General features: G+C 48.0%; 2 protein-coding genes across 10 annotated transcripts; one reads left to right on the top strand and one right to left on the bottom strand.

The window, feature by feature from the left end:
- The first annotated feature begins 51 nt into the window (after positions 1-51).
- Positions 52-8355, top strand: LOC128785380 (uncharacterized). 7 transcript variants are annotated; one of them, XR_008429860.1, is made up of 10 exons: positions 52-305; positions 448-664; positions 807-987; positions 1133-4327; positions 4847-5089; positions 5352-5524; positions 5783-5900; positions 6923-7118; positions 7210-7313; positions 7671-8355. XR_008429860.1 is itself a non-coding variant. In XM_053937888.1 (9 exons), exons 2-9 carry the CDS (start codon positions 459-461, stop codon positions 7181-7183), a joined length of 4209 nt encoding a protein of 1402 aa, XP_053793863.1. In that variant the 5' UTR covers positions 52-305; positions 448-458; the 3' UTR covers positions 7184-8355. The 7 variants fall into 7 exon arrangements, 4 of the variants coding, with proteins under 4 accessions (XP_053793863.1, XP_053793861.1, XP_053793862.1 ...); XR_008429859.1 differs by having other exon boundaries at positions 7535-8355; XR_008429858.1 differs by having other exon boundaries at positions 7468-8355.
- A 665-nt stretch (positions 8356-9020) lies between these two features.
- On the bottom strand, positions 9021-22365 carry ZC3H6 (zinc finger CCCH-type containing 6). Of its 3 annotated transcripts, none has more exons than XM_053937889.1 (12): positions 22116-22365; positions 18077-18257; positions 17669-17794; positions 16857-17112; positions 16517-16656; positions 16311-16427; positions 15270-15381; positions 14639-14748; positions 13906-14159; positions 12948-13450; positions 12317-12556; positions 9021-11440 (listed from the first exon to the last, which is right to left on the bottom strand). In XM_053937889.1, exons 1-12 carry the CDS (start codon positions 22205-22207, stop codon positions 9939-9941), a joined length of 3633 nt encoding a protein of 1210 aa, XP_053793864.1. In that variant the 5' UTR covers positions 22208-22365; the 3' UTR covers positions 9021-9938. The 3 variants fall into 3 exon arrangements, with proteins under 3 accessions (XP_053793864.1, XP_053793865.1, XP_053793866.1); XM_053937890.1 differs by having other exon boundaries at positions 16517-16638; positions 22116-22364; XM_053937891.1 differs by lacking the exons at positions 14639-14748; positions 15270-15381.
- Positions 22366-23145: the final 780 nt, after the last annotated feature.

Here is a 23145-nt window from a genome sequence, read left to right as displayed (position 1 = left end):
AACCCTGAACAACCAGCCGAACTACAACCTCCGGCGTGCGGTACGGTCGGCGCGTTGTGTGACGTCATCTCCCCGCGCCCGTTATCTCCATGGCGACACTGGCGCATCCCGGCGTCGCTCCCATGGGAACGTCCCGCATGGCGTCCCGGGAACCGCGGGAACTGGGGAAGAAAGACGTCGCGCTCCCTCCGGCTCGCTGTCCCGAATCTCTCCCTCTGAGGGAATGCCGGCTCTGCAGTGCCGGAACACCCTGTGATGATTCCCCGGGAAAGGAAATCCCGGGTCCAGTGTCCCAGGAATTCCAGGTGAGTGACCTGGTTTCAGGGCTGGGCGAAATTAAAGCCGGGAGTGTTTCCCAAGCCAGGAACTGCCATCTCCATCCAATCTCCATCTGTGAAAACCGGAAACTGAATCCCAATTAAACCCAGGGGTTTTTCCCTTTTCCAGGCAGGACAACAATGGAGCGTTTTTCTCTCTCTGAGCTCGGGCTCCCAACAGAAAACAAAGCTATCCAGGGAATTCTCTGCCCCATGGGTGTGGAGCTCTGCCACCTCCTCCTCGCCCTGGAACGGGAAGATGGGATTTGTCCGGCCTTTCCCACTTTGGGGGAAAAGGCAGGAAAATTAGCCAAAGCTATGGAAGAACTCGCTGCTGTGTCAAGGAGGTGAGGTGGATGGAAGTCTCCCGGGTGGATCTGGGGGCTGGGAAGACATGGAAAAGGTGGCAGGGAGCCTGCATCCTCCTGGAGAGGTGGGACTGGGAGTGGGGAATAGACAAGAGTGTTGAGCCCAGTCCTTCTATTCCAGGCTGTCCAAGGATTCCAGCGAGGAAAGGAGAACAGAGATGTGTCCCATGGGTGAATCCCTGCTCCAGGCTGGGAGGGACGTGGTGCTGGCAGCATTCCAGCTCCAGAAGCATCCGGACAGCCCTTGGCACCGAGAGCACCTGGCAGCAGCTGCCAAGAGGACTCTGATGGAGACAGCAAAGGTGAGGGGGACACTGGGAAGGGACACGAGTCAGGGAAAGCTCCAGCAGATCCATGGAGCAAACCATACCTCCTCCGCCCTCCAGGGATGGAACAGGAATGGGAATTCCTGACCTGAACGGCTTTTCTGCCTTGTTTCCTGGTTAGATCCTTCAGCTGGAAGAGGCTGCAGGGATGAGGAGGATCACTGGCGCTGCCAGCTGGCTCCTGGAATGCCTGAGTGTGCTGCGGGATGCCCGGGACACTCCAGGGCTGCTGGCTGCATTCCAGGCCTTTTCTGAGGCTGTGCTCCTGCTGAGCCGCCTAACAGCCAAGCGCCTCCAGGAACTTGGAGATTGTCCTGGAGGGAAGAGCTTGGCCCAGACCCTGCAGCTGCTCCACAAGTGTGTCTCACTCATCCACACAACCAAGCAGGACACCCTGACATATTCCAGGGATAGTCAAGCTGACCTCTCCCAAGATTCTGTTTTCCAGCTAACAGAGAGGACCATCAGGGAGCTCCTCTCCCTGCTCATGGAGCCACAGGACAGGAGTGGGATCTTCTCCCAGCAGGTGAGCAGGCTCCAGGCTCTCCTCTCCCACCCTGACACCCTGCGCCTCTCCGAGGGTGGGTTCAGTTCCCACTTGGAAGCGGTCATTCTCCATGGAATGCTGCTGGCAGAGTCATCCAGGCTGGATCTGCAGCTGGAGCTGGTGGAACGTTGCTGGGTCCTGTTACAGCTGAGGAGGAGCATCTGCAGCCACATGAGCCAGAGGGAGGGCCAGGGAGAACATGGACTGGAATTGGAATGTCAGCGCTTGAGGAACGAGCTGGAAAACCTGGACCGGGCAGTGCTCAGGGCCACACTGTGCCAAATCCTGGATGGATTCTTTGAAGAGAAGGAGCCCCTGAGGCAGCTGTTTGAAGGTGCCCTTAGCCTTGCCCATTCAGGATGTTGTCCAGCAGGACCAGGAGGAATTTTAAGGAAGCTCCAGCCCCTCATTGTGACCTTCTTCGCTCAGGCCCAGCGGATACTCCGAGCGGCTGATCTGCTCCTGGCCAGATGTGCCAAGGCCCAAACTGCCAGGGAAATCCAGGAGGGTGTGGAGCACCTGCGGAGCCTCCTGGCCAGCCTCCCTTCCCTGATCATGGAAACAAGTGGGAATACCATGGAGCAGCTCCAGATGATGTGCTGTGCCTGGGCCAGAGCCACCAAGAGCCTCCTGTGCTGCTTTGAGGAGACCATTGGCATGAGGGAATTCCTTGAGTTATCCATCCTGGAGCTGGCCAAGCAAAAGGAACGGTGTGAAGCAGCACTGGAATGCTGGGATCCCGAAGGATTCTTCTGGCACACCGCTCGCTTCATGGGCTGGGCACGCTGGATGGTCGGAGCCTCCACCCGGCACGTGGACAGGACCACAGATCCCATCTTTAGGAATGGTTTGTTGGTGTGGGTGGAGCATTTGGCCAAATCTGTCCTGGAGCTGGGAGCAGTCACGGCCCTCATTCCAGGAAGGTTTTCCTGCCTTCAAAGCCAGGATGCTTTTTCTCAGGCAGTGAGCTCCCTGATGGATGCTGCTCTCCATGTCCAAGCTGGGCTGGACGGGTCCAACCACCCGGAGATCCTCAGCCCACTCCGGGAACAAGTGCGGAGCACCAAGGTGAAAAAGGGGCTGGAGTTCAGCCCATCCCACACTGGGACACAAACCAGTACAGATGAGGCAGCGTTCCAAGAAGATATCCAAAGTCATCCATCTTCACCACCAGCTAACTTCCACCTGGATCCATGGAAAGGGGATACACACCCTGTCATCACAGCTCTCCTGGGAGCATCCCGAGATGGTGACACAGACACTGTCCGTGCTGTTTGCTCCGTCCTGCTGGAGCTCTCCAACGGCTATGTGCAAGCCGCATGGGAAGCACTGCCTGTGGCTGAAGTCCCCCAGCTCCAGGTGCTGGAGCAGCACTGGGATATCAAGGCACTTACCCCAAGGATCATCAGCCTGGCCACAGAAATGGCCCCCAGGCAGCTCCCTGCTCCAGGCAGGCTTCTCCAAATGGCACTCAGGCTCTCAGGAAGGATCCAGGAGACTCGGGAGTGCCTGGCAGCTGTGGCAGGCTCTTGGAATGGTCTGGCCCAGCAAGTGCTTGGATTTATCCTGTCGGGTGACTTTCCAAGAGGGAAGCAGGCTTTGGATGAGACCCTGCTGGGTTTAGCAGGAGCAGTGCAGGTGGCAGGAGACATTGCAAGCACCATCTGCAGTAGGGAAAATCCCAATCCCTCTCATGTCCAGGAGAGCTTTCTGCAGCTCCAAGCCAAGTTTTCCTGTGCTCAGCTGAACACCAAAGGATTCCTGGAGAAGGCAGTGTCCTTCAGGAAATCCTGTGGGATGGAAAAGGCCATCCTGGAGCTGCACAGTGTCCGGTGGGCCATTGGCATGTGTGTCCTGCTGGATGCCATGGATCAGTTCATGGGCAGGGATGTCCTGTTCCTGAGGGAACTGAGCAGAGCCGTGAGGAACAAGGTTGGCCCACAGAGCCTCCTGGCTGCTGTGGCTGAGAATTCCCTCAGGTTGCAGGAGGCTGCCCGGCTCTCCTACTTATCCTGCCCTGGAGACCACAGTGCCAGAGAAATCCTGGTGCTCCGGGAAGAGATCCAAGTGCTCATGGAAGCGTTGCTGGATGTGTCCAACACCCTTCTGCTCTCCCCATTGCCTACTGTCAGCTTGGCCATCCGCTTTGAGCTCCTGCAGAGGGACGTGGCCCTCAGGGCCAAGGCGTTGTTGCTCCACCTGGAAAGGGTCAACATGGAACAGCTGCAACTCATCCAAGATGTGGTTGGAACAGCTCTGTCCAACCTCACCCAAGAGGAGAGGGAGAGGAGCAAAGAAGGTTTTGAGGAGAAGGCAAATCAGCTCATGGCTGGTGTCCAGAGGGTCAGAAACACCCTCTGGGGTGCCCTGGAGGCCAGTGCTCAACTTACATCGCAGCCTGACCTGCTATCCATGGCTGACCACCTCCTGCTCCTCACGGCTGACATGGTGGGAAGTGTCCGGCGGCAATTCCGGAGCCACCAGGACACTGGGGATCCCTGCCAGGACACTGGGGATCCCCACCTGGATGGCATGGTGTGGTACTGGTCGGCCAAGGCACACTACCTTGTCACACAGCTCTGGGTTATCCATGGAATCGACAGGGACATCCTCCAGTGCCTCACAGAATGCCTGCAGCAGGAACACTTCCCAGGATCACCCAACAGCACAGCTGGACTCTCCCCAGTCCCAAAGCCCACTGAGGCAGCAGGAATTCATCCACGCAGGAGCAGAGGAGCGCGTGGAGCCATGCGGGAAGTGGATGAGCTGGTAAGGGAGCTCTTTTCCCTGGCAGGGTGTTGGTCAGGGCTGTTCTTCATTCCTGGTGCTCCCAGAATGGAGTAGGAATGTGAGGGATGCTAGCAGGGCCTCTGGAGGTCAGCAGGCTGACCCTGGGCCACTCAGGCAGCTCAGGTTTCTGGCAGCCCTGGATTCCTGGATATCCAATCAGCCAGGCTCTCCTACATCCATCCCAATCCACCATTTCACAGGCAGAGGGGTTATAGCACTCTCCCTCACCTCCACACATTCCCTCTGGGAATACCAGCAACTCCATTCCCATGGGTGTCAGGAGCTGGGAAAGGCTTTGGTCCCTCAGCAAAGTGCTTTAGAGCTCAAATTGTGCTGGGAATAAATTGCAAATTGTCAGCTTGCAGGACACCCCACTCCCATTTGGAGATGGCTCCAAGGGCTTTGGATTTAGGGAGAAGGGCTGGTGGGAAGGTGGAGTGGACCCAGAAGGGGGTGGACAGCTCTCTCACCAACTTTACTCACCAAAATCTCCTTCAGAAACACCCAGGTGGAGGAGACCACTCAGCATCGCTGTGTCCACACATTCCAGGTTTGGAATCTGCTCCATTACTGTCTCAACAGCACCAGGATGGCCTTTCCAGCATCTTCCCTGCAAAGCAGGAGAGAGGAAACTGTAACAAGTGGCAAGGTGGCCCCAGCAGCGTGTCCCAGGTGACCCAGGACATGGCCACGAGGATGCTCCACATGGCTCAGTTCCTGCGGAGGAAGGGCCCCATTGCGGTAGATAGCATTTCATCCCTCTAATTTTCCCTTAGGATCATGGCAATTCCATCCTAAATCCCTTTGTCATCCAGCTCTTGGGAGAGTGGCACCAACTCTATTTATGCAAAATACTCCAAATTCCTTCCTTCTGGTTGGATGTGAGCTGGGCATCCTGTCCTTTCCTCAGGATTTATCTGAGCCTCCTGGACCTTCCCTGTCCTGCAGGAAAAGGGTTTTTTTCCTTCTCTCCCCAGTCCCATTGATTTTTATCCCATTCCAGAGCAAGGAGCAGTTTGTTGCCTGTGCCAGGCAAATGGTTTCCAATGGGCAAGTGGTTGTTAAGTTTGGGAACATCCTCGCCAAGCACTGCCTGGACCAGAGATGCTCCATGGAGGTACTCCGTGCCACTGAGCACACCCAATCCATCAGCAGCCAGCTCGGCATTGTGGCCAGGTGAGCTGCCAGCAGCTGGGATCACTTCTCCCAGGGTCATCCAAGAGGGATCCCTTCTCCAAGGAATGTGGGTTGTGGTCTCCAGAGGTCCTAGGGGAGGTGGATATTGTCCAAGAGTTGTGGAACAATTTGGAGGCCTCCCTTTCCTCCATGGGTTTCCCTGCTCCGATGGTGCAGGGGACAAGCTGGGCTTGGAATAACAACACTGTCAGGATGTCCAATGTTGTTCCAATAAAATCCTTTGGAATGTCTTTGAAGGGTGAAAGCAGTGACTGGGGAGAGCAAGGCCTCCTCTGAGCTGCTGCTGAGCAATGTGCAGAACCTCATTCAAGCAGTCCAGCATGTCCTGAGGGCGGCCGAGGCGGCGTGTGTCAAAGTGAGTCCATCATGGAATCAATCCCGGACTTATTTGGGTGGGAAGGGTTGCTCCAAGCCCCATTCAGCCTGGCTTTGAGCAGTTCCAGGGATGGGGCAGCCACAGCTTCTCTGTGCCAGGGCCTCCCAACCCCACAGGAAAGGGTTTCTCCCTAACAGTGAAGTCTGATGGCAGCAATTCCATGCTGTGGGAGTTTCTCATCCAGGTTTTTCTATGGGAGCTGGGATCTGGCTGCTGTGGGACTCCAGCTGGAGCAAATATTCCTCCTGGAATACTTTCATTTTGTGCCTGTCTTGTGTCCAAAGCCCACCCTGCATCATCCCAGGCATTGACTGTCCTTGAAGTCACCTTTACCTGGTCCATTCCCCACTTAATTTTTAGATCGTAGAGCACCTTTATTTGGAATTAGCCCATGCTATCCTCTTTATTCCCAAAAGCCAAATTCCCAAGAGTTTCCCATGCAGCTGCCATCAACAGCCGCCTGATCTGACTGTAAAGTCCATGGGAACAGATTTTTCCTGAAAACAACTGTAAAACAAGTGCAAACACCACCAGCCTCTCCCTAAGGCAGCATTTACACCTGAATCCCATCCTCCTCTATAATCCTACTGCTTTTCCTGGGATCAGCATATCTTTTTGAAGGAAGCACAGATTTTTTGGAATCCCATTTGCTGAACAATCAGCCCCAAAGGTGACAAAGCTCCTCCTGTGCTTAATTAAACTTATCACTGCCTCTATTTGTCCATTTTTCACTTTGCGGATGCTGAATTAATTAATTAATTTTGACTATCTAGATCCCAATGTCCTTCATGACCTGGAAATTTCCTTTTGGAAAATTCCCTGCTTATCAACAAACTGCCCTCCTTTCCTCTCCCTGTAAAAAGCTTTTGAAGCATTCTGAAGCATTTTGAAGCATTAAGAGGTAGCGATGCTGTGTGGATCATGCACACATCGGCACATCCAGACTTTTCCATAATTTAGGATGCACAGGGATATATTAAACCAAATCCTTTGTCCAACAGGGCTTGAGACAACCCCCAGCAGACCCTGAAGAAGAAGAAGTTGCTGCTTTCTGCCAGCAGTGGAGGAAAAACCTGACACAGCACAGAGCCAAGGAGGCTTTAAATTCTGACCGGGATGAATTAGGGCTCCGGAAAACTCAAGGGGCAAAGGCTGAGCCCACCCTGATGTTTCTGGGGCAAGAGCAACCCCCTCAGAGTAAGACTATCCCAAAGCACCCCAGTCCTAGGAAAGGACATATGGTTATGGACAGACATCTGTAAATCCAGAGAGGGGCTCCTTGTCCCAGTGCCGTTGGAAGCAGAGGAGGAATACTTTGCAGTGTGAAGGAGTCATGCTGGAGTTTTTCACTGTGGCAGGAACAGGCTCCGTGGGGAGGCCAGGAATCTTCTGGTGAGTGTTTTACCCCCAGGTGGTGAGATGGGATGGACGGGACTTCAGAGAATCCTGACCCAGGGGGAGGTGCTGGAGGTATTCCTGCCCATGGCAGAGGGTGGAATGGGATGAGTTTAAGGTCCCTTCCCAAACTATTCCCAAACTATTCCAGGATTCTGTGATCCAGAGATGCTCAGGCTTTCTGCCGTCTTTCAGCCTTTCCTCCTTCACATATCCAGGGATCCAGCAGTGGGGAGCGTTTTGTCTCACCTGCTGCCCCTGAGCCTGCATATTTCTTCTCAAAATCCCACTCAGCCCCAGGAGTCTCTCCTATCCAGAGTAAACATTCAATCCCCAAGATCACCTACTTCACAGCTTCCAGAGTATCCTAGACTGGTGACACTGCTTCTCCTGTATCCTGGTTCTCCACATCCATCCTTCTGAGCCTCAGGATTACGAGTTGTCTTACGGAAACACTGCTCCGTGCTGGAATTCTGCAGGAGAGGTGGAAAGGAGCCTCCTTTATGGAATACACAATCCAACACCACAGCAGATCACAACTGGCTCCATGGTAGCTGCAGCCCATTCCAGCCCACCTTGGTGTCTCACCTGCATCCCAACCAACTTCCCCAGACAAGGAATTCCATTATGTGCATGGTAGCAAGGAATCTCCTCCGTATTGTGAGAAAAAGCAGCAGCAGGCACACTGCAGACTCTGGGAAGCTATCTGCAATGGATAAAGCAGGAGGGAAGGAGGGAGGAAGGCAGAAAGTAAGGCAGAAATATACATGGAGTGAACAGGCTGTGAGGACTCACAGGCCTTTGTATCCATGTCCTGTTTCCACACTATTTTTCCCTGCTGGCTTGGTTTTTTAAGGAAAACCTTGACCAGCCACACCAGTGAGTAGATGAAGAAATAACAGACTACTAATAAAGGACTAATGGATTACTCCAAAATAACAACCCAGCAGTTCCATGTCTAGTCTCTAAATTTCCTACACAAAAAAACCAAACAAACAAAAAAAAAACCCAAAAAAACCAAAACAAAAAAACAAAACAAAAAAAAAAAAAAAAAAAAAAAAAAAACCAAACAAAAAAAACCAACATCAACAAAAAAATCATAAGATTAATGGAATTCATGCTCTGGCAAATCAGGAAGGCAAACTGAAATCACGATTGCCTTCGGACATGCCTCCTCTGCCGTGCAGGAATTACAGACTTCCCTTGGCTCATCTATGCAAGGCAAAACCTCAGAATTTGGGATAAACACTCTGCTGTCCCAGTGGAAACACCACTTGGCCAACAAACAAGAAAAGGTCCATGACCATCACTTGGCCAAGGGAAAAACAAGAGGAAAAGGTCCACCAAGGAAGAGGCTTAAAGCAGAGAAACATTCCAAAGGGGTGGGAAGCAGATGATTGATTGAGCAGCCAGCACATTTTTATTGGAAAAGCAGCTTGCTAGGAATGATTCCATTTCCTCTGGAGAAAAAGCATCCCCAAAGGCAGGACAGGAGGTCTGGAGGACAGTTGTGCTTTCCCATGCAAAACCTGGGGAATTCAAGACATGCAGGATGTTTCATGATGGAAAATGGCAACTCTCTCCATTAGACCTTGGGATCAGGTACAAGGTTATGTTAAAACCCCACAAACCATCCCAAAAAGCCCAGCTTTAGTCCCCCTCCTCCCAGCTGTCACCATATGCACACAGAGTCATCACCAGGAATTAACTGTACCCTTTTTAATTGTTTTGTTAAAAATGTCATCGAGACACCATGAATACAAGTACTGCAGTTACAGCCATACAAAAAAAGCAATACAAATTAAGCAGCTGAATACAAAAATACGTTGAAATACATGAACAGCACAATGGAACTTGGAGCACTAAATCCCAATCATGTAGGCGTGGAAAAAAATTAAATAAAAACCTTTTTTTCTTTCGTATTAGACAATGTAATTTTCTCCACTTCGAACAGTTACTTTTGCTAGTTATGTACTTCACAATTTCTTCTATGTACAGCATAGAATAAAATACTTTTAAAAGATATGACATTTTTCATCCTCAATATGTGATATAGTCTCTTTTACACTAATATTGACTGCAGGAATAAAAATTGTCCGTGTCTTACATCAACTCATTGGAAAAGGAGGAGCAACACTTTCCTTTGAAATAATTTCCATGAGGTTTTCCATCAATTCAGGGGTTTGGCAGTCCTGGAAAAGCATCTCTCCTGGGAATTCATGTACATAATATTGCTTGGATCTATACAAATGTGGCAATTGGATCTAAGTGGTGGTTGAGAAAGAGGCAGCTCACACATATACAGCTCTGGGAATTTTCCATTACTTATTTACAATGAAAGTGCTTTTCTCAGCTCTAACACGATCTGGGGGGATTGGTTTCCCTTCTACAGGTCAATTATTAGTCTCCCTGAAATTGGAAAGAAAAAGGATTCTCTAGAAAATACCACAGCTTAGCAAACACTCGAGCGTACTGGAGAACTGTGTGTGGTTCGGAGATTAGCAGCTGAAAAGTGGTGGGAATTATAATTTAAAAATAAATAAAGCCAAAAGAGGTAACCCAGGTACAAAACAGCAGAGAACTGCAATACCCACAACGGTAAAAAGACTCCAAAGCCATCTGCTAACAAAACGGGGAAGCAGTTGGATCAAAAGTCTTGAAAACATCTTTTAAGGATTTATCATCCGACTCCCCGTTGGGATCACTCTCCGGGGCCTGCGTTACCTGTCCGGGCTGCCTCACCTGCCTAGGGTCGCTGTACTGTGGCCGGATTAATCCTGACAGAGCCTGGATTGGGAGATTGTGGACAGCAGGGGCAGCGCTGGAGTGTTTAGTCTGAGATTTACTGGTGCTGTTTGCCTTGTCTGAAGTAGCTTCTGCTGATCCTTCCGTGGGTTTTTCCACGTTGGAGGCAGCCTTCTGCTGGGACGCATCTTCTGTGAGACTCGGCTCGTTTTTACTGGAATTTTTCAAAATACTTTTCTTCTGGTTCTCTCCATTCTCTCCCAAACTGGCTGGAGCCGTGTCCGAGGATAAGCTGTGATCCCTGGGATCGTACAAACTGATCCCACTCAGGATGGAGCCAGGAGTTCCGAGCCTAACACCACTGGATGATAATTTGGGTGCATACGGAGGCAGAGCATCAGGGTCAGATTTCAGAGTCATGGCTTCCGAGGGCTGGGATGAGCTGGCAGCAGCTCTGGCAAGCCGGGGGTCAAACTTGGGAGGGTGGGAATCCTTCCCGACTCCGTGGTGAGCATCTGCACTTGACAGTCTGTGGAGTCTGGGATCAACGTTCTTTTGCAAGCGAGGATCCCCCAGTTTGCTGGAGCTACTGGCATGGGAATCTGTGGATGGATCCAAATAGCCACCCCGGCCCACAAGGCTGTTTTTGGCCTTGGCAGCGAGCCGGGGATCAGCTGGCATCGCGTTGGGGTGTGGATCGTTCTTCAAATTTCGCAGTTTATTCAGTCTCTGGTCAGCAATGAGTGGAGGGAGAGGTAAATTGATGGAAGAGACGGGGTCGGGTTTAGGCAGAGGGATTGGGAGCAAGTCCTCGGGGGCCCACACAATGTGCTTGGCAAAGTTGGGTTTCATCAGGGTCACATCCATCTTAATGTGGCTGAACTGCCGCAGCTGGGAGCGGGGATCCCGTAACGTGACACCCGGTAGAGGTTCCAAGGGAATGAGGAAAGCTCGTTCCCTCAGCTCCCTCTCCGAGTCCTCCTCATCATCATCCAGCCCTTTCTGCTTGACCTTGAGTCCAGTGTGGGTGTGGTGCAAATCCAGCTTGGCCCCGGCCAGGGAGGGGCCAGGATGGCCGCCCTCGCTGACCTTGTGCATCCGCGGATCGCGGGCCAGCCGGGGATCCAGGGACGCCAACTCTGAAGGCTTCCTGGGATTGGGCCTCGGAGAGGCCCGGAGTCTTGGGTCAGCAGCCTGAGGTCCCACACCTTTGTCTTTTGCCAGCCTTGGATCCGTAGGCATCCCAAGCATGTGCTGCTCCGTGGAATGTTGTTGCCGATTCCTAAAGTTTTCACTTTGTTTCTTTAGGGTTTTGAGGATTGATTTAACACTGCTCCCCTCTTCCTCTTCACTACTGGAATACCAGTTGACATTGTCATCTAAAAATCAAAGAAATGCCACAGAATTTAGATTATTCCAGCAAATAATGCTTAGAGAATCCAACACTCCCTAATAGGAAACTCCTCAGTAAAGTCAAAGAAAAGATCTGATATTAAATCACTGCCAGTGTCATAAAAATCACAACCTCAAATGACCAAAATCCATTTAATCAAAGAAATACCATAACAAAAAAACCTGGAGGTAGTGGAGAGAGAATGCAAAACAGCCCAGGAGTGTCTCCATATCCATCAATACTAATTTGGGAAAGTAACCTGCTTTCAAACAATCCCTTATCGGTACTAGTAAAAAAAACTGATCTAAAATCTGAGTCTTGATAGGAGAAGGAAAAGTAAAATGGCCCCTTGCACTGGTCTTTAATCCAGGTAAATTACAAATTTGCTGCCTTAATCCAAATCCCAAAGTTTGCAGGAGAGGTTGAGATTCAGGAAAGGAAGAAATTACAGTATATTATTTTAAAGTATATCAGAGAAGGAAAAATGCTGCTCTAGAGGAAACAGATCAAGAGGTGCAACTGAAGAAACAAGATCGAGGATTGATCGAGGACTGTTTCTCCAGTCCTGGCAGGAGAAACAACCCCTCTGGTCCAACGAGGGATCTTCCGAAGTAATTATCAACCAAAGAACCTTTTAAAAGTGCAACTAGATCCACAAATTATTCATTGGAGCCAGGATGGACCGAAACTACATTAGGATCCTAGAACAAGCTGGGAAGAAGAGCGGAAAATACTGAGCTGCTGCTGCTTCCAATAACTATTCCCAATAACTGTGAACAGTAACATGACACGAGTCAATGTCAACGAATTTGCTGACCACGGTCATTAAGCATGATGAGAATTCCAACCAAATCCTGCTCACCTTCATCTTTGCTCATGGCCCTCTGGCCCTGGCTGCTGGCAGAGTCTCCATCCCGTTGGTGCTTCTGGCTGAGCCTTGCATACAGGGCCTTCTGCATGGCTGGCAGGAAATCAGGCACGTTGATGCCCTGGTTGTGGCCCATGTGGCCACCCATGCAGTCCGACTCACTCCCGCCTGGATGTGACTCTGGAGCCATGAGGTGAGCCTGGTGATCCGTAAATTCTCCGTGCCATGCTCCATCTGCAGGACAAAACTCCAGTTAGCAGTTATCCTAGAGAAATGCTGACAGCTATGAACATGGAATCATGGAATGGACTGGGCTGGAAAGGAGCTTAAAGGACATCCAGTTCCATGCCATGCCAAGGACACCTTCCCCTATCCCAGGCTAATCCAAGCCATATCCAACCTGGCCTGGAACACTTCCAGGGATGGGGCATCCACAGCTTCTCTGGGAAAACTCTGCCAGGGCCTCCCCAGCCTCACAGGGAAGGATTTCTTCCCAATATCCCATTTCATCGTAAAGCATAACCTGACTTAACAACACAACTGAACAGAATCAGCTGAGAAAGCCAGGACACTGAAGACATTCCAGGAAGTTTCTATCCAAAATTCATCCAGCAGATGTCCTTACCTCCAGAATTATTGGCTGGCTGGAAGTTGTGTACAGCTTGGTGGGAATAATAGTTGTCATAGAAGTCAGCTGGGTTCTGCATGGGTTCGTACTCCCCGGGCATCTGCTGGTACTGTGGCCCCGGGGGACAGTGATTGTCCCTTGGCATGTTCACCATGTGTCCCTGCACGCCAGGGGAATTGTAGGATCCTCCCATCCCCGGTGGGGTGAGGGGTGGCCCACCCTGCTGCCCCTGCATGGGCATTCCAGTCTGGTTCTGTGGGCCCATGTATCCTGGCGGAACACCCTGCATGGGGGGGCTCTGTGGCATTCCCGGCCCTTGGGGGCCTCCGCAGGGATGGTGCCCAGGAGAACCAGGATGCATCGGGGGCCCGTTGTGTCCTTGGGACATGCCAGGACCTGGTCCTGGACTCGAGCCTGGATTGTACATGTGCTGGGAATGTGCGTCATTGCCCTGGAATGGCGGCCGCGGGGGAGACGCACTGTTGTAGAAGGTTGGTGGCCTGGAAGCAGAAGAAAATCAAGGAATCAAATTTTGGACCTACAAACACCAACTGTTGGCTCTCTTTGCCCCCTCCCATTCTTATTTGACCTGATATTGGATAGAATTCCCAAAGGAGCATTATTTTCCAACTACACCCATTTCACATTCCTTAACTTGGCCAAAACCACATTTTTTCCAAGATTTGCTCATCTCCATCAGTTCTGCTCAAGAAAAAGCAAGCTACAAAAGGACTGGAGCAGGGAACAAACTGCTCCACCTGCAGATGGAGATGCCAAACCAAGAGTCAACTTCTGGAAGGTCAGGCCTCAGTTCCTTTCTATGGAAAACATTAAATAATCCTGGTATCAACTATTTGGCAGATCCTCAACTTAGCCCAGAATCCTGACAGGAACAATGATTAAAGATTAAATGATAAATATCCAGGAGAGTTCTCCTCAGAATTCCAACACCTACTTCTTCCCGATTTTGTGTGCCAAATCCACAGTGGGCTTCACAACGATTTCAAAAAGAGATGGGATTTTCTTATAATCTCCTGAAGGATCTTGGTAATTTTCCATGTCGGACTCAGAGAAGGGATATTGCTCAGGGGGGGTTGGCAGGAGTCCGACCCCCGGCGGAGGTTTGGGAAGAGGAACAATACCCCGCTTCCGGAGTTCCTCCAGCTCCTTCTCATCTTCATTTTGGGGTTCCTCCTCATTATTCAAAACCTGGAACAAAGCCACGTGGCAAACATTTAATCAGTTTTCCAATATTCCAGTTCAATTTCATCTTGTGCCTTTTATTGAAATATTATTTCCATATTTAAATAAACAACTTTCCTGTTATTTGCTACAATACTGCTGGATATTGACATCCAACTCAAAGGAATTCTAAACCCATTTTTGGGAGTTGTTTTCAGGACACCAAATCCCAGCCAAGAAAATACTTCTCTATTTCAGGAAGGAACAATTTCCCACAAGTCCACTTCCTTCAAACATGAGTGGAAGGAGTTATTCCAGGATTCCTCAAGTTTTTAGTGTTGGATTCACACCCCTTTTCTTTTAAGGCCTGGTGGGCAATGACTGGAGATGTAGTATCCCAATAAACCAGAGCTCAGGATTTCCCAGAGCATATGGAAAAGGCTCCTCCATCCCTTCCCCACTCCAAGTGCAGCAATCCCGATATTCCCAGTATCTGGATTGCTCACCTTATCCAACAGCTCCTTGGTTTCTGCAGTCAGGGGTGCGTGAGAGAATTTGCATTTATCTCCTTGATAACACTTTGCTCCTGTGTGGTAGAACTTGCAGGGGAATTCATGTGAGGAAGGAATTAAGGTTTCCTAACAGTTTGGGAAGGTTGTAAAATCCATCTGGCAGCTATCCCTCAGTTCTTCATCAGGAATTCATCATTATGGTAGGAATTTTGGAAGCTAACAACCAACTTACCTCTTACTTCCATTTAAAATTTTCCTAAAAATTACATTTCTGTGTCCTTCAGATTTAATTTTCCAATTATGATTAAAAAGGAAAAGGTCTCAATTCCAGAGGAAAACACCAAAATAATGACAAAAAGGAACAGATCTGGAGTTTAAAAGTGTGGATAAATGTATCTAACATTCCAGGGATTTTATTTTCAAAAATGTTACAAATCAGTAATTTTATATTTATTTTTTCCTCTGAAGTATTTGAGAAAAAGAATCTTGTAATTAATCTACACAGTAGTTGGTAGAGTCTCTTAAAAAACATTCACCTTAAGAAATCATTTATATAAAAATAAATATACATAAAATAATAGAAATTAACATTTCAGGCGCATTTAGAAGTACTTTTAAAGGATATTGTGCAAATAAATGCAGTTCTCTCCTTTGGTGCAGTAACCCTGTATGTAAAACTTACAGATTTCCTTTTTCTTTTCAATCTCTGCATCATGATCAAATTTACACTGTTCTCCCTATAAATAAATTGAAAAAAAAAAAAAACCAAGGAAAAACCATTATCCATCTGAAATGCTGAGTAATTTAATTCTATAGTAAAAAGAACATCCTCCTCAGCTGAATTTACATTTTTCATCTTTACCAACATTCAATTCCATTATAAGCAATAAAAACTATAAATAGAGGGGGTCTGGAACTGGAGAAAATTCCTGGATTGGAATTCAAAGGAATAGATGGAATGGTGACAGTAAACAATCCCTGTTCTCTGCCTTCACCTAGGAATTTGCATTACAAAGGCATTGAAATAATATTTTACTGAATTATTTTAATATAGTCTGTTATTCTTTAAGATTATTTTGCTGGATGGGGGGTTGGGTATTTTTTTAGGATTTAATTTTCTGAAAAGGACACCAAGTGCTCTTTCAGTCCCTTCTAAAACTGAAGGTGGCAGCAAATAGTCATCTGAGCCAAAGGTATTTAAAGGCAGCAAGAAACACAACCTTTCACTTTTATTTCTACCATTTGGGTAAGAAACACAATTCCACCGCTAAATCCTGAGGAACCAAATAAAAGTGAGAAGCATTCATTCAGTGGTTGTGTTTTCTACCAATCGCACTTTTTAAAGTTTAGCACCACAAAGCAATTCCTTCAAAGTTCCCAAATCAGCAGGAAATAATTTAATATATTCAGGAATTGTTGCCTATTTAGATTCCAGATTTGTGAGAAATGATGTCATTAAAAAATTATAATTCTCAGGGTAAGTTTAAGATGTTTTTATTAATAAAAATATCAATTTTATTAGAATTTAAATCAAAATGTGTAACAGAAGGGGATGTTTTTCCACAAATAATTCCATCTAGAAATCCTCAGCATATCAGAAATCAAAATATTGAGTTTCAACACCCAAGTTTGCTGAAAATTTATTTTAAAAAATAATTAAATTTACCTTAATGCACCTCCCTTCGAGGAAGTATTTACAGATCTGTTTGCCCTTGTGCTCCACCGTGTGCTGGTTGATGAACTCCTGGCTCATATTAACCCATTTCTTCACTGGTTTGCCATCCTGGAAAAAAAAAAATCCACATTTTATCTGCTCCTCTTTAGAGCACTGGTGATACAGATATTGGGAATAAGGACTGGAATTGCAGGTACCTCATGGAAGCCATCAGATCCTTTATTGCTGCCTCTGCCCCTCCCACGATCTTTGCGCTTCAGTTTCTTTTGCATTCCACGCCCTCTTCCAACACTGTAGTTGTTCCCTCGTTGGGAAATGCCTGGAAAACAGGAATAACCTCTTAAAAGGATCACAGAAATTAAGGGAAAATGATTCTCTCATGGCATCAAAGAGAGACAAATGGAATAAATTAAATCCCTCCTTTTCTACTGTTGGAAATGTTATTTCTGACCAGCCAGAATATCCCAGGAAAACCATCCCTGGCAGCTTCTCTCATCCAGGCCTCCCCACCAAAAATGCCACTAAAACTCCCCTTACCTTTCTGGATCCCTTTCATGCCCTGTTTCTTCACTGGTTCCTTTGGGAATGGAGGTCCCAAATCCCCACTAGAAATCTCTTTAGCTTGTCTGTACTGTTTGAGCTGGTCAGCAAAATCCTCATCCTTTTCCTCCTCATTGTAATTGCCAAAGTTTTCATCGCTGTAATGACTGTAGTTGTCATATTCCTTAGTTTTGACATTTTTTTTATGCTGCATTTTCTGGGAACTCATGTAATTCCCTGACATGTGTCCATGCTGTAAGGAAAGGAATTGCATTAGGAAGGAATTCCATATTTCTAAACCCCACCCCTCCAAACTGCTCTAAAAATCTATTTATGGGGCTGTTTTATCATTACCAGATTTGCCTAAAAAAAACCATCAATAATACAGGGAAAATGAGTTCTTCAGGAAAAATTAATAATTTTACTTCACCAGCTGAGAAAAGCCAAGAAAATAGAGTTCCCAAAAAGCAGAATCAACTTTAGATATTGAAAAGTGGCTTTTCAAGAGTTTTTTTCCTTTGAGTCCAGCCTAAATCCAGTGCAGGCAATAAAAAAATTCCTTAATAATAAAGATTAATTAATTCCTGTTGCCTGATGGAGGAAAAACTGGTATCAGGCTTATTTTCAACCACAGATCCTGCTTTACATCTGGGAATCTCCTCAAGGAGATGAGAACTGGATGTGCTTCCAGAAATCTGGGACAACAAGCATGGGGATGGAGCAAAACTTCCAAACCCACACTGTTTATATTTGTATTTTTGGAATGTTACCTCAATAAAGACATGAGGAATGAGTTTGAAACTTCCTACCTGACTGAAGGAGGAATCATAATCCCTGTAGGAAGAGCTGCTGCTTTTTTTGTGGGGCCTTTCTGTGCGCTCCATGTCGGAGTCGTGGCTGTAGTCAGAACTGTCATCACTGGAAGGGGAGTTATGCTAGAAAACAAAACAAAGAAGCTGGGAATTTTGAGGAAATCATCTTCTTTCCATAAATATAATGAGCACAAAAGCAATAAATTTACATTGTGCATCTTATCCTAAAAACTCTCAAATCCCTCTTCAGCTTCCAAGACTTGGGCTTAACTTTGAACATTTAAGACCAGTTTAAATTTTAATGGTAATAAAACTATTTTAATTCCTTCGCCAGTTTCTTGGATCTTTGTCCTGGACACCTACGAATCAAATCAGCACTTCCAAACTGTTGAGTTCTTTCCTAACCTTATGCTTGTCCCGTCTTCTCCTTTTGGATTTTTTCTTTTCCTTCTCCTTTTTGCGTTTCTTCCGGGATTTCCGGTGGCCTTTCTCGTTTTTTTGTTTATCCTCCCCTTTTGAGCCATGTTCCTTCACATCCTCATAGGCTGCATCATCTATTTCCCCATCTTCCAGCTCTCCATCTTCCCTGGAAGAGGGATACCAGGAAGATAATAAAATTCCATGTTATTATCCGACTCACCTGTCACTGGAAAAAAAACAGTTAAAAAGTCTGAAGCGACCCCTGTGATTTTTGGGATAAATGGGACATGCCAGGAAGAGGACACGACTGCTGTATGACCTGGAATTTCTTGGAATTACATGAATGAAATAAAACTGGAACATTAATATCCCTGAAACACCTGCAGCTATCCCAAAAATCCAATTATGTTTTGACAATATCAGTTAAACTCATTCCCTCAAGGATCAATTAAAATATCCTCTTCCATAAAATACCTACGGAAAATGCTCCTTGGGAACAAAGTTGTTCCCGTGTCCCAGTTCCTATGGGAATTACACTCATGGATTTCCACTTCTGGGATGCATCCAGGACTGGAATAACTTTCCTGGTAAACCAGTCTCAGTAATACAATCCCTTGGATTGCATGGCAGAGGGAAGATTACAAAAGTCCTCTGATCTCTAAATTCTTTCCACAACATCCGAGCATTTTCCAAGGACTGAGCTTCAAGAATGTAAAAAAGGGGGGGGGAAGGAAAAAGAAGGAAAAAGAAAGAAAAAGAAGGAAAAAGAAGGAAAAAGAAGGAAAAAGAAGGAAAAAGAAGGAAAAAGAAGGAAAAACCCAACAACTGGATAAATATAAATTGAAAATATAATGGTCAAATATACCATTTCTTGGAAAGTTAGTTATTTTTCAAGGAAGTGCCAAGGTGGGAATTCTCTTCTGGTTTAACTGCTTTTATTCCCATTTAAATCCCAAACTGGAGCTGTGCACCAGGAAGCAAGTGCAGAACCTCCTTTTCACGAGTTCTCCCCTTCTCCCACATCCCCCAGATACTTGGAGCTAGATGGATATGTGAAAACAATCCCAGAAAACATTCCCACTGTCTGAGTGGATTCCTAGAGCATCTCTCAAATGGATCAGAAAGGCACAGAAGCCGAATGATCTTCCAGGGAAAAGCAATGTGCTGAAATCCCTGGGCAGTTCCACAAGTATTTGGGAAGGGAGAATCAAAAAATCTCAATTCTGGTATTTTAATTTCATTTCTAACCTTCAAACCTGGATTTTAGCTCCCTCCCCTTCCTTGACCTTATTTCACGTAATCCTTAAAAATAGAATTCCTTATGCCCAAAGAAGATTTACTCCAGAAGCTCCTTAAGTCCAAGATCCAAACCCAGGATGCCTTTTCTGAAATATTCTGGGAATCTTCATCCTCTAACACTACTGAGGTCTTTAAATTTTCATTCCACATAATTTCATTTAAAAATAATTTTACTTAGGGTTAAAATTCCCTGATGGCTAAAATTCCCCAAATTTTGATGCTAAGGTGCTGCTTAAGAAATTAGGAATTAATAAGGACAATAACTCCAAATAACAGAGAATTTTCACTGGGAAAATCAAATAAAAGCAGAGGGTGGCTGGGAGCAGTAAAAAGTGAAAATTAATTTCAAGCTATTTTCTGGGAAATCTGGCATTGATTTGTGTGTAAATAAACTTGCCTCCAACTTATTCCTTACCCTGCCATGGATTTACCCTCACAGACCCAAGAAATCCTCACAAAATCCTTGCAGGAAAAATCAGGTGGAGCCCTGGAGCTGATGCCCACAGGATTCAGCATCATCTCCCAGTCTGGACTCAAAGGAAGAATCCTACAATTTTGGTTAAATATTCTGGGGTGAGAAATGGTGGTTTTGGGACAGCACGTCCAAGGTCAGCTGTGCCCACCAAAGGGAAGCAGCCTTCCCTGTGCTGGAAGGCTCAGACCCTTCATCACCAAAATACTGTCAACAACAGGAATTAACTAAAACTAATTAAAGAACATTCCTGTCTTGAGAAAACTGCATTAAAACAACCTTCCAAATTGGGAATATTCCAAATTGGAATATTCAAAGTGTGGACAGACAGGGTTTTTAAATTTTTTTTTTTTACAAAGTAATTTCTTTATCATTCCAGATCTGCTCAAATCAAACTATTAACAAAATTTCTACTGCATAAATTGATTGGGAATTGTGAGGTTGCCAGTGTGGGTGTTCCGTGAACTGGTTTTACTGGTCCTACATCTGCACACCTGATGTAACACAGAAACTTCGGAGTTGGGCCTTTTTTGAAGTGAATGAACTTATTTTACTAAAGTAAGAGCTACAGTTTTAGAAAAAGTATGATCTCCCAGGTTGTGTGTATTGCTGCTCTTCACCTCATAAATTAAAACATTATAAAGCAACACTTGTAAATTAAAATTAATTAGGTTGTTAGGTGGCACTTATTGGCTCTATTTCACAATTACCAGTGTCACAACTGGTTGTACTGGTGGGAACAGCTGGTGAGAGGACGAGAACTCCAAGCTGGAAAAACTCTGCTCCCAGCACTACCCGGAGTCACTTGGGCTTGTCCTCAGGGATTTGAGAACTCCAGATATTTTCAATCCCTGAAACAGTGAAAAGTCACAGCCTGATTGCAGGAACTCCACAGCACAGCTCTGCCCCAGCTCCAGAGATCCCAGCAGATTCCTGGTGTGCACTTGGCTTGGAAAACAGAGCATGACACAACTTCCACCCTTACCCAAGGACAAGCAGGAAGGGGAAAACAAGAACCAGTAGCTCTGGGCTCTGCCTTGAACTTGCACTAAACCTCAGGCCATTTTAGGGATCACTTTCCGAGGACAACCAGGAAGTGGAAAACAAGTACCAGCAGCTCTGGGCTCTGCCTTGACCCTTGCACTAAATCCCAGGAGCGTTTCCCAAGGACAAGAAGAAAGGGGAAAACAAGTACCAGCAGCTCTGGGCTCTGCCCTGACCCTTGCACTAAAACCGAGGAGCATTTTGGGACCACTTCCCAATTTATAACATAGGACTCGTGACTCTTTTCCCCACCGAGGAAACAGTTTTGCATGTACCCACAAGCCTTTTTTTTTTTTTTTTTTTTTGTCTGTTTGGTTGGTTTTTTTCCCAGTGTTTTCCAGTCCTCTGAAGTACCACAAATGGCTGTTGAGCTGTGTGGGGGGAGGCCAAGCTCTGGGAATCCCAAAACCCCAGCATTTTTAACTCCTGCAGCTTTGTCAGGAATGCTCAGGGTAGATGTAAGCTCAAGCATTGGTAACTGCCACCCTAGCACAGTATTTTTGGAACTAGTTAGGAAGGCCAGAGCTGCCTGGAGAAAGGATTTGAATTTCCAGCAGCTGCAGGAGAGAAAAGGAGGGAGGGAAGGAGGGAGGGAGCAACAGAGGTCCTTTCACCAGGAACAGGACTGGTTTCTGCGCATGGGGATTGAGAGGTGGCAAAGATAACGTCAGTCAGCCCTTCATCTGCATAAAAAAGATCCAGTTAAATGTGTAAGGTGGAATCTGGCAAGAAAATGACGTTAAATATGGCTCTAGTGAGAGATTGTGGTATCAACAAAAACAGCCAAAAATAAAAAACCCGCCCAACTCGGAGCACCCTTTCCTGCCTGAGACAGAGAACAATGGTGAAATTCAACAGACACCGCCTGGAAAGTGCAATTTATGGAAAGAATGGCAAACAGCCCCCCTTCCCAGCCAGAATAAATCAATGAAGATGTAAAAATGCATGCATTCCAAAAGGAAAAATTAAAACCTTGCTAAAAAACCGCACTTTTAATGCAGTGACACCCCCCTCCCCAATTTGCATTCCCCACAACCACCACCCCGCTCCAGCCTGAAGGTGACCTGCCCCCCAAAAACATCATTAACCCCCTCAGGCACATTAACAGAGCATCATCATCAGCATCAGCATCATCATCATCATTACCAGCATCACCCCACTAAGTACCACCATTATGAGAAGCGGAGAGAGAGAAGAATGTTACTCGACCTTTCGTCCCCTGCATGTTGCCTGTCAGAGTCGTGCATGTTTGGGTCAAGAACTGGGTTTGGGGGTTTGGAGAACAGGCTTTCAAAGGCCATTGTGCCTGGCTGTGGTGTGGTGAGGAGGAGGAGGGAGGTGGAGGAAGGCAGGGCCCCGCCGCTGCCCGCGGTGCGGAGCGGCGGGAGGAGGCGGCGGCGGCGCGCACGGCCGCGCTGGGGGCGGCTCGGTGAGGAGGAGGGCCGGGCCCCTCAGTGAGGAGAGATGATGAAGGTTTGCACTCACGGTTACTTAGTGAGACACTAACGGGCACTCAGCGCCCGGGCCCGGCCGCCCCGCGCGGGCGCTGCGGGGAGGCGGTGGCGGCGGCGGCGGCTCGAGCGGCAGCCCCGGGGCACAGGAGAGCGGGAGGACACACACACGGGGGGAGGGAGGTGCTGCTGGCCGGAGATGGCGGCCCTAATTCTTCCTTACAAACATGGCGCCCGCGCGAGGCACTCGCACAAAATGGCGGCGGCGGCTGAGGGAAGAGAAGGAGGAGGAGTAGAACGGCGGCAGCAGCAGCGGCGGCAGCGGCCCCCGGCGCTTTGCCCGCACACGCTCGCTCAGCGCTCGCGGCCCGCACACGCCGCCGCCACCACAGCGTCTTCCGCGCCCGCCGGGGCCGCGATGTCGTCGCGTCCCCTCACGCCGCCGCCGCCGCCCGCCGAGCTCCTCCTCCGCCGCCACCCTAGGCCCGCCCCCACGCGCGCCGCCATTGGCCGTGGCCGCCGCGTCTCGCGCGCTTATTGGTTTTCCGCCACGCCCATGAAGCTTGCAGTGACGTCACGTGCGGGCCCCGCCCCCCTCCGCTTCCCCTCGGCCGCCGCCGCCGTGCGCGCGCGAAGGGGGCGGGGCCTCGTCGCGCGTGGTGTCACGTGCCCCGCGTCCGTCACGTGATGGCGGCGTCCCCCCGAGAATGGTGGGGAAAAAAGGGGGATAAGGGAGGGAAGAGGGGAAAAAGGCGGCGGCTTCCGCCTGGCGAGAGCCGGGACGGGCA

This window comes from Vidua chalybeata, chromosome 3 (assembly GCF_026979565.1).
Source record: "Vidua chalybeata isolate OUT-0048 chromosome 3, bVidCha1 merged haplotype, whole genome shotgun sequence".
NCBI lineage: Eukaryota > Metazoa > Chordata > Aves > Passeriformes > Viduidae > Vidua > Vidua chalybeata.
The sequence above is the reverse complement of the archived record's forward strand: the minus strand, read 5'-3'. Positions and strand labels throughout refer to the sequence as shown.

What these genes read in the sequence shown, in the direction of transcription:
- LOC128785380 (XM_053937885.1), top strand. Translation starts at nt 459, where the DNA reads ATGGAGCGTTTTTCTCTCTCTGAGCTCGGGCTCCCAACAGAAAACAAA. An exon ending in CTCGCTGCTGTGTCAAGGAG is followed by an intron (nt 665 to 806) that starts GTGAGGTGGATG and finishes CTTCTATTCCAG; the next exon opens with GCTGTCCAAGGATTCCAGCG. An exon ending in CAGCTCGGCATTGTGGCCAG is followed by an intron (nt 5,525 to 5,782) that starts GTGAGCTGCCAG and finishes ATGTCTTTGAAG; the next exon opens with GGTGAAAGCAGTGACTGGGG.
- ZC3H6 (XM_053937889.1), bottom strand. Translation starts at nt 22,207, where the DNA reads ATGGCCTTTGAAAGCCTGTTCTCCAAACCCCCAAACCCAGTTCTTGAC. An exon ending in CCAAGGAGCTGTTGGATAAG is followed by an intron (nt 14,160 to 14,638) that starts GTGAGCAATCCA and finishes GCTTTGTTCCAG; the next exon opens with GTTTTGAATAATGAGGAGGA. An exon ending in GCACACAAAATCGGGAAGAA is followed by an intron (nt 13,451 to 13,905) that starts GTAGGTGTTGGA and finishes TTCTGCTTCCAG; the next exon opens with GCCACCAACCTTCTACAACA.